Source organism: Panicum virgatum, chromosome 5K (assembly GCF_016808335.1).
Source record: "Panicum virgatum strain AP13 chromosome 5K, P.virgatum_v5, whole genome shotgun sequence".
NCBI classification, from domain to species: Eukaryota; Viridiplantae; Streptophyta; class Magnoliopsida; order Poales; family Poaceae; genus Panicum; species Panicum virgatum.
Window position 1 is genome coordinate 39,492,283 of NC_053140.1, and position 10,244 is coordinate 39,502,526.

General features: G+C 44.7%; 1 protein-coding gene across 1 annotated transcript; it reads left to right on the plus strand.

Annotated features, from left to right (window-relative positions):
* Positions 1-650: 650 nt before the first annotated feature.
* LOC120707431 (probable protein phosphatase 2C 7) lies at positions 651-5,453 on the plus strand. Its single transcript, XM_039992336.1, has 8 exons — positions 651-1,291; positions 1,898-2,025; positions 2,095-2,193; positions 2,280-2,438; positions 4,478-4,564; positions 4,728-4,819; positions 4,960-5,034; positions 5,145-5,453. Exons 1-8 carry the CDS (start codon positions 984-986, stop codon positions 5,310-5,312), a joined length of 1,116 nt encoding a protein of 371 aa, XP_039848270.1. The 5' UTR covers positions 651-983; the 3' UTR covers positions 5,313-5,453.
* The last annotated feature ends 4,791 nt before the right edge of the window (positions 5,454-10,244 follow it).

Here is a 10,244-nt window from a genome sequence, read left to right on the forward strand (position 1 = left end):
AAACAAGTCTATAATAGTTGAGAAATATTACCTGCGGTTCGGATCCAAAATCCGGCAGGGCTTCGCCATTGGAATTACCCCCTCACCCCTCCTCTCTCCCTCTCTCCTCTCTGGATCTCGTGGGCAGAAAATGAGGGCGCAGAGGAAAGGGACGGAGTTTTATATTTGGGGCGAGAGCCTGCCGCCCCCCTGCCGGGCGGCAGGCCCCTGCTAAGGACCTCTGCGCAAATAAAATTTATTTTTATTTACATATACGTCGCTACCGCCCCCGGGGGGCGGCCCCCTGCCGCCCCACCACCGGGCGGTAGGGGTATAGAACTGTAAATTCTAAAACCAAAAATATATTTCTGTAATTTTTTTTAAAAAAATATAAAAATAAAAAAACGCGGCATGCCGCGTGATCAGATAGAGGCCCAAGACAAACCAGCGGAAGCCAGGATTGGGCCTCGGCCCAAGTCCAAGCAAGCCGACGACGCCGGGACCCACGCGGGCCCACCTGACAGCGATGCGACCCCGCCTCCCAGTGCTCGAACGTTGCTCACGTCACTGACAGCTGAGCCTCGGTTGCACGGTCCCACAGGTCCCACTGACAGTCGATCCTTTCCAAGTCCGAACCAAACCTGGCACGATCCTGTCCGCCATCGCATCTCCTCCGCTCTGCTTCGCTTCCCTTCCCTTCCCTTCCCTTCGATCGCCTCCAGAGTCCAGCCTCCGCCCGCGGCCCGGCCCCCATCCCCAACGAGTCCCCCAACGCCACCACAAGTCCAGCGCACCCGCCGCCGAGCGCGCTCTTCCCCAGCGGGAATCCGAAGTCGCCGCCGCCCGACGCGCCCTCCTCCTCCGGCTCCGCCTGATCGGATCCAGGAGACGCGAGCGCGCCCGCATTGCCCGCGCCGACCGGGTTCCGTTTTTGAAATTTTTGATCCGAGAGGGTTGCTGCCGCCGCTGCTAGGGTTTGGGTCCGAGCGTCGAAGACGAGTTTGATGGCTTGCGATGGCGGCGCCAAGGAGCAGGAAGGCCCGAGCCCGGCGTCTACTGCCCCGGCCGTGGCGGCGGCGGCGGCGAGGGCGTTTGCGAGGGCGCTGCGGCCGCCGAGGCCCAGGAGTCGCAAGGGGCTCGGCGTGCGGCACCCGCTGAAGCTCTGCCGGTACCTCGCGACGGTCCAGAGGAAGGCCAATGCCAGGGTGAGGGAGGCGGGGGAGGCGACCCTGGTGGCGGCCCTCGCGGCGGCGCAAAAGGAGAGCCAGAGGGAGAACGTGGAGGTGGCCGACGCATCCGGCGCGTGGAAGAGGTAACACCTCCTGGATCATGCGTGCTTTATTGCTAATGTTTGTTTTAGCTGACAAATTGTAGCTTCCAATCAGTGGGTCTTGATTGACAATTGAGACCTTTACGTATGATGAGGCGCTTGGGTTCTTTTGAAATTTAATTGAAGGAGTTCTCTTGTGTTATAGTGATAGGGCTTGAAGCTTATGATTTATCGAAGTCATGTAGCTTGTAGCATATGAGCGCCATCTTAATTAGGTCAACATGACTTTCCTGATGAATCACTGGTGGAACATCAATTATAAGTACATTTACTTATCTTTGTAACAAGCCCTCATGTATCAAACACCGATGCATGGCAACCTATTTTGAAATCATTTAAAGAGATTGCCACTGTCATACATAACGAAATTGCATGGAGATGCTGTGCTCATCCACTCACAGACCATATAAATTGTATGACCTCAAATGCATGGCAGCTGCAAATGCAATATTTGAATGGCGGGGTGTGTGAGTATGTGTTGTATGGTTCCCCTTCTACTAATGAGCTCTCACGTGTGGGATGGAGGGAGTCTATTTGTTCATCAGTAGCTCTCGTAATTGTTCTCCTTGTGAACATCTGTGCTTGCAGTGAGGATGGAAGTTTAAATTGTGGGTATTCAAGCATTAGAGGTAGAAGACTAGGCATGGAAGACTTCTATGACATCAAATCATCAACAATTGATGATAAACAAATAAACTTCTTTGGTGTATTTGACGGTCAGGCATTCACTTCTAGAACACCTTATTTGCTCTTTTTAATGGACCTCACACCATTCATCATCTCAGGTCATGGAGGTACCCGTGCTGCTGAGTATTTGAAGGAGCACTTATTTGAAAACCTCATAAAACACCCAGCTTTTGTTACTGATACCAAATCTGCAATAAGTATGATGATTTCTCATAGATTCTTACTTAAAAATTAGCAGTTAATTTAATAGTGAACTGATGGATCTACTAATGGTAAATTGCAGGTGAGACCTATAAAAAAACTGATGCTGATTTCTTGGATGCTGTTGCTGAAGGAAATATTCAGGTTGGCTCAACTGCATCAACTGCAGTTTTGGTTGGTAACCATCTGTATGTGGCAAATGTTGGTGATTCACGAGCTGTAATATCAAAGGCAGGCAAAGGTTCTATTTTTTTTCTTAATTTTCTCACCCACTCATTCAGTCAATACTATATAGCCTCGCATGTTACCATTGCAACATGTTGGGGTCTTTCCATAAAAAGTTGATAATAATGTATCACTTATTAACTTGCATGGTTACCAAATTGGTGATCAGCATGCATATTCCCGGCCTAAAAAATTGAGATGGATTTTATCACTGCCTGGTACTGTGACACAGTTAAATATTTTAGAGTCCAGATGAATCTGGTTATTTCAAGAATTTCATGGACCACCGCAAAAGTTAGGTTTTTTTTTTTTCTCAACCACCCCACCACTCCAAATCAAGCATTCAGCTACCTGGCCACAACTGCTGTCAAGGCGACCCTAATCCCATCTTGGCAGCGTGGTCCTATTATCCTATGTGTTATTTTCCAAGTAACTGCTCCCTATACCACCCTGCGAAAATATCCATTGCAGCATAGACCTATGGGCTATTTTCTTATATAAAAGCTAGCCGATGAGCTTGTTTCATCCTACTGTGATGAAGCAATCATTGGGTGAGTGGGCAAGCACTGAAGGATCTGATGTCTTAGTTGACGGGAAACAGACATGTCTACTAGCCTTCCGGTGGAAATAGGTCATCTAACCACAACATGATGGAAGCCGCATGGTTGACACGTTAGTTTGTGAAGAGTCAAACTGGCATTAGGATTAGTTTTTGGCACATATGGCTAGCAAGTTTTTGACTGATTTTCCTTGAAGCATTTGACAAAACCCCTAAATTGTGCCGTGGTTTTTGAAATTTTCCCTCCTTTTTTTCTTATTATGCAAGTCATATAAAGGTAGGTGTTGATGTTGTATGTTTTTTGTTGAAAAAGTTTCATACAATTTCTTTTATTCAAGTCCATTTGTTGAATAAGAAAGTACCAATATCAAGTGGGTTATTGGGAAAACACTTAGTCATATACATGTTATATAAGGGGTCAGCATTGAGCCCTTATTTATTTGCTTTAGTGATGAATGAGGTCACAAGGGATATACAAGGTGAGATCCCTTGGTGTATGCTCTTTGCTGATGATGTGGTGCTAGTTGACGAGATTAGGGCAGGGGTTAATAGGAAGTTAGAGCTGTGGAGACGCACGTTAGAGTCGAAAGGGTTCAGACTTAGTAGGACCAAGACCGAGTACATGATGTGCGATTTCAGCGCGACTAGGCATGAGGGGGGAGACGTTAGTCTAGATGGACAAGTGGTGGTCCAGAAGGATACTTTTCGGTATTTAGGATCGGTGCTACAAAAGGATGGCGACATTGATGAAGATGTTAGGCATAGAATTTCAGCTGGTTGGTTGAAATGGCGGCAAGCTTCTGGCATCCTTTGTGACAAGAGGGTGCCACAAAAGCTAAAAGGCAAATTCTATGGGACAGCAATTCGTCCGGCGATGCTATACGGTGCTGAATGTTGGCCTACAAAAAGGCGGCATGTCCAGCAACTGAGTGTAGCAGAGATGCGGATGTTGCGGTGGTTTTGCGGGCACACAAGGAGGGATAGAGTCCGGAACGAAGTTATTCGGGATAGGGTCGGAGTGGCACCAATTGAGGAGAAACTTACCCAGCATCGGCTGAGATGGTTTGGACATGTCCAACGAAGGCCTCCTGAGGCGCTGGTGCGTAATGGGGTTCTTGAGCGGGTCGATAATGTAAAGAGGGGTAGAGGTAGACCTAAACTGACGTGGGATGAGTCGGTTAAGAGAGACCTTAAGGATTGGAATATCTCTAAAGAGATAGTTTTGGATAGGAACGCTTGGAGACTAGCTATCAATGTGCCTGAACCTTAAACTTATTTCTTTCGGGTTTCATCTCTAGCCTACCCCAACTTGCTTGGGAAAAAAGGCTATGTTGTTGTTGTTGTTGTTGTTGTTGGTTCCCTTGCTATGGTGTGGCTTAAAGAAGCACTGCTGCTTATCCAGTCTGGACTTACATTTTTGTCTATTAATTGATTGTATATGCATCCCCAGGATATGTTGATTGTTGTTAAAGCACTTGTGCCACTCTCATTTGCAGCTATTGCACTCTCTGATGACCACAAGCCTAACAGAAGTGATGAGCAGAAACGGATTGAGGATGCTGGAGGAACTGTTGTGTGGTCTGGTACGCCAAATTGATCATAATAATGGCCAGTTGGGTTTAGTGTGTGTTTGTATTTCTGTAGAAGTTACTACATTTTCTATCTACTTGGTTCAAATTCAATTACAGTTTCTATCAAAAAGGTCTCTTTTAGATGATAATGGTAATTGGTAAGTAAACTTTGCAGGAACATGGAGGGTAGGTGGTATACTTGCAATGTCTCGGGCATTTGGCAATCGTTTGTTGAAGCGGTTCGTTGTTGCAGACCCTGAGATTCAGGTGTCCTTCAATTCTCATAAACTTTGTATTTTATCTATTGAGAGGGGGATAAATACAACACTTACCCCTGAAATGTCTGATGCCATTTGTGCGCTTGATCACAAATGAGGCAGTTTATTTACTTGGAAACTTATTGCCAGGATCAAGAAATTGATGGTGAATTGGAGTTTCTGATTTTGGCTAGTGATGGGCTGTGGGATGTGGTGCCAAATGAGGTTAGTGTGCCATCTACCAAATGGTGGGATGTGGTTTCAAATGGGATGAAGCTTCACTCTGTGCTCCTTTCCTCATGCCTGTGCTGATCTAGTCCCTGTGGTTGTTCCAGCATGCTGTTGCATTTGTGAAGGACGAGGATGGCCCTGAAGCTGCAGCCCGGAAGCTGACGGAGATTGCCTTTAGGCGTGGGAGCACTGACAACATTACTTGCATTGTTGTAGAATTTCGCCATGATAATATGTCTGATGGTTCTCCCCCATCAGCCAATCAAAGTTAATCTTGTCATTCTTTTCTAATTATTCTAGATTTGCTGGCATCGTCACCTCTCATGATGCATGGGCTCGAAGTGTGGTCTCATTTGTTTGTTAGCGAAAGAAAAAAAATTGTTCGTTAGTCATTTTTCCTTGATTTTTCTTGCTGTCTTTGTCTCGGTTCCCCCTGTTGATCAGCTTTTTTGCAGTGTTGTTTAGATGTTCAGACACGAGACACTGCTGCGCGGGCACTGGACCCTGAGCACCCAGGTTGGTACTGGTGTTCGGCTAGCTGTTACTTTTCGATATGGCTGTATGTTCAGCTGCTTGCACAATTGCTGACTGAAAGAGCTCGTTTGATTTGCTGAAAGTTTGCGCCCTCCGATGAACAGACACAGGATGATTGCAAATGATTATTTGTGTTCTTTTAGTCCTTTGCAATCTGCATTGACTGAATCCGTATACTCTCGAGTACATGGCTCGTGTTTTGCCATCTCCAAAATAAGCTTTTTCACATCATTTAGATAGAGATGGCAGAATGACTGGTCCAACAATCTATCCCATGGATTATCCAGGATTTTGTAAGACCCAATTACAATTAATGGACGACGGTATATATCTGTTTGTTTTATTCACCTTTGGCGAGGTGAATTGTTCGAGAGTGATAATGTTACTTTCTGTACTTTTCCCACCAAATGCATAATAGGGCTAATCAACTATAAAGTGTGTAATGGTACAAATAATCGGTAATAGAGCTTATTTCAAAATAGATTTTCCTTCAACCCGCAAAAAAAAATAGATTTTCTTTCGCAAAATAAGATATGAACGTGTCGTCGTAAACGCCTGGGCCCTGGGGAGAGATATTTCCGGGTTCAGTGAGTGGCGAAATGGTGCTTCTTCTTCTTTTTTTTTTGAGGGGAAATGGTGCTTCTTATGGGCTCCGTGGGTGGTTGTACTCGGCCCAGTAAAAGAATAAGGTCCATGACTTCGTCACGGTCACCCACCCTAAAAAAAAAAATCTGCCGCGGTAGTTGTACTCGGTCCAGTAATAAAAGAATGGTCATTCAATAAGGTCCATGGCTTCGTCACGGTCACCACCCTAAAAAAAATCAGCGTAGCGTATTTGTCATGCAGTACAGCTAAAAAAAAGGCATTCAGTAAAGTACAAACCTGCTCCCAGCTGCTCTCGTTTTGTCTCAGTGCTAGTGGTCAGTATCTAACAATTTTGTTCTCACAGGGGACACTGATTGTTCAAGCCACTCATCTTATCAGCGAAAAGACGATTATTTTTTTCACGTTTTTCATTAAGAGGAAGAAAGAAAAATTACGTTACAGAAGGCTGGGTCCGGAGAAGTGGAACCAGCCCGAAACTCAGGACTCGATTACTCGGTAAAAAAAGCGCGACCTGAAAAAACACCAGTAGTTACTAAAGCCAACTCTAGCTGTCTATAGTCTGCATGGGACCAAGCTACGACCTCATCGCACACACTCAGCACAACCTCATCTACCATTCTGACCGACGATCAAAAGTTGTGTTATTTCTTTCTTTCCACAGTAGCCAAAATACTAAGATAACCAAAGAGTCGAAGCCGCGTCCGTCGACTTTGGGAAGCTGCTTTCGTGCCTCAGACCACCAGGAAGCAAGGCTGTATGTGAGTGTGTTGGGCATGACTCTCTCCCACCCAACTTTGCGTAGAACTTTGAACCAAACTTCTCGGGAGCACGGGCAGGTAGTTAGAAGATGATCAATTGTTTCTGGTAGCTGAGCACAAAGCACACAAGAGTCATCGTTCTGCAAGCCATGCTTTTTTCGTCGCGCGGCCGTCCAACATCGATCATGAAGCACAAGCCAGATGAAGAATTTGCACTTGTCCGGAGCGCGGGCTTTACAGAGCAATTTTGCATCTTCGATCGGGTGCTGCCCAAAAGAAAGCCAAGTACGCCGAGGAGGTGGAGAAGATTTTGTCTGACGTCTATTTCCAATAGATTCTGTCCGGTTGGTTCTCTGTTAATTGAATCGAACGTGTCTGATCTCAAATTTGCAGGTAGTCCAAAAGCACTTGCACCGTGAGAGTCCCGGAAATGTCCCTGATCCATTGATCGCTAACGGTGACGATCATCTTCTCTACTGCCCGAAAAGTCATAACCAGAAACTAGAAAAATATTTTTTTGTACAATCTGCTGGACAGATAGACTAGGAATAGGATTCACGGTAAGTCTCGATCTTTCAGCCCTCAGGGAATCGATCCGATTCTGCTCTCTAAGATGGCACCCACTAAGGAAACTAGAAAAGGATAATTCATATTGTACAGTACAAAATGCAATGTCCTGAAATGCAAACCGAGGATTCACGGGCTACCGGTATAAAATGCGAACCCAGGATTCACCGACTCTGCATAATTAATGAGTAATTGTATCAACGGAACAAAGGAATGTACATACCTCCCATGACGATATTTTTTTTCTCATCACGACATATTCGGCCTCAATTTTTTTTAAAAAAGCATAAAGCGTAGGTTTAACCGATCGCACTGAACTTGTCCCTAGCCGTTGAAGTCTTCTTCCGAGGATATTGCACCGACGCAATACACGAACGCTCCATTGTTTCAACCAGTCGTGAAGATTTTCTGCAGCAACTCCCAAACCCTTCCAGATGATTCAACGATGCATGCACCACAACTCTAAGACCAGTTCAACCGGTCCTTAAGGCGTTGTCTCCTGATCATTTCTGTTGGTTGACATGCTCTTCGAACAATGGTGAGACTATGCACCAACGCTCTAATTGTACCGTCGATTTAACCGACGCTTTTGTCATTTCTTCATTTGCCTCAGCATTGCACCGTCCAATGCCTGACGTGTTATACGCTGACGCTGTCGGTTCAACCGGTCTCCTATCTTCTGTTGAACTCATCTAATTCGATATTTTTTGAGTTCTTTCTTCATTTATTACTTTGCTAGAGCTTTGTACTTCATCCTTAGGATCCAATATCATTCGCTTGACATATTTGTTAGTCCTATGATCATATTGTTGCTCAATTACCAAAATTACGAATTATGGTCTAATGGAATCATGTTCCTTACAAAGAGCTACTTTCTTCTCCTCTTTTGTTACTTCCTTGTATCTATTCCATAAAGTAACAACAAGGTTCTCCAATTAGTGCTAAATAGAGAGGGCTCTCCGTGTAGCATTCATGTTAAAAGATTTTGCGGCCGGCGTGACAGCCCACGAGACTGCGACCATCCATTAACTACACAAGATTTGCAGGCAGCAAACCTTGGATTCCTACCTCGACTCTCCATCAGACCGGAGGCTGCTGGGGTCACCCGTGCGACCTCCAGCAGACTTATCACACTAAGTTCTCCTGCTCCAGATTTTATGTTTTGGGTTTAAACTGGCCCAACAAACCAGCCCACATATGTAATCCAGTCAAATTTATTCCAGAACACTCAATTTTTTTGTTCAGCAACAATTATTTAATTGCTCTAACAATACAAAAAATTTGTTCGAGAACAATTTTTTTCTAGAATAAAATATAATTATCAGATCTTGTGTAATAATTTGACTGACAGTCACACGAGCAACTCTTTCATATTTGCTGTCAGAACCCGCTATTCAGCGTCGACGACAAACACAGAGGAACAAGCACAAGACCAGATCATGCAGCTACCAGGCCCGTTCATAGATGAGATGGGCCTAGTAACACCAACAGAAGGCCCGAGTAGATTTCGAGCCCGACCAGGTCTTGGGCCTTTCAGGTGTACGCAGCTATTTTTCGTTTTTCCTCTTCTCTGCCTCTTAGATCACTAGGTGACATCACAATCACAGGGCATGCCATCTCTCTCTCTCTCCGCCAACACAAGTACACAACCATGGCTGCTCCTTTGGTCTCAGTGGCGGTTCGCCATCATACCTCATACGCAATCACGAAAGCAAAATTCTTCTAAACTCGCTGGCCGGAGTCAACTTGTTACTGTTTCGTAGCTTATCCTATTAACAATCTGTGGAGGGGGGAGGGGACAGAAAGCACTAGCAAACTGTTTCGACTGGTGGTTTTGATTGCCCCACAATCTCGAATTGATCCGCTGATGCAGCAGACATGATGCCCTAAGTATCACCGATACGCGATACGCGATACGCCGATACGGATACGTGTACGGCGATACGGTGATATGGCGATTTTCAAAAAATAAAAATACGTCGATACGGCAAGTATATATATCTTTAAAAACATAAATTGCCAAATAATTTTTGAGAACGAAATAGATAATAAACATTACATTTCCAAAGGGCCTACACACATAGCAAATGTTCAAGTTCAACCAAAAATAGCTAAATGATTAGTTCAACCTGGATGGGCCTACGTTGATGGGCTCCCGATACTCTTTCAAATGAGGTGTTATTGGCCCAAAAGTATTGGATGGAGTATCGGGAAGTATCGGATAGAGTATCGGAATTAAATCTTTTATTTTTAAATTATAATTTCTCGATACTTCCCGATACACGTATCGGGGTGTATTACCGTATCGGGCCGTATCAGATACGGGTACGACACCTATTTTGAAGTATTGGTGATTCATAGATGATGCCTCCAGTCTCGTCGAGTGGCAAAACGACGGTGAGCAATGAAAATGCCCGTGCCCTGGACCGATAGCAACAGCATATGCTTATCCACAATGGATTTCACAAAATCAAACAAAAATATGTGCTTTCTGAATATATGCAAGACTAATTTTACTTGCTCATCAATCCAAAGAGAGATATAAATAAGCCTCAACCATATAGTTATATTCTTAACTACCACGTGATCTCTCACCAAACCATAACATCAATGCAGAGAATGATTTTTTTGGTAGGTATCAGATTTTCAGGTAGTGCATCAACAGACACAATAGAGTACTTGCCCACAAAAAAAAATCAATACAACTAAATACAAGTATTCCATGACTGATTACTTACA

Bases quoted from the DNA above. Each gene is read 5' to 3' on its own strand.
- LOC120707431 (XM_039992336.1), top strand. From the start codon at position 984: ATGGCTTGCGATGGCGGCGCCAAGGAGCAGGAAGGCCCGAGCCCGGCG. The intron at 1,292-1,897 runs GTAACACCTCCT...CTGTGCTTGCAG, and splicing joins GCATCCGGCGCGTGGAAGAG to TGAGGATGGAAGTTTAAATT. The intron at 2,026-2,094 runs GTCAGGCATTCA...TCATCATCTCAG, and splicing joins CTTCTTTGGTGTATTTGACG to GTCATGGAGGTACCCGTGCT.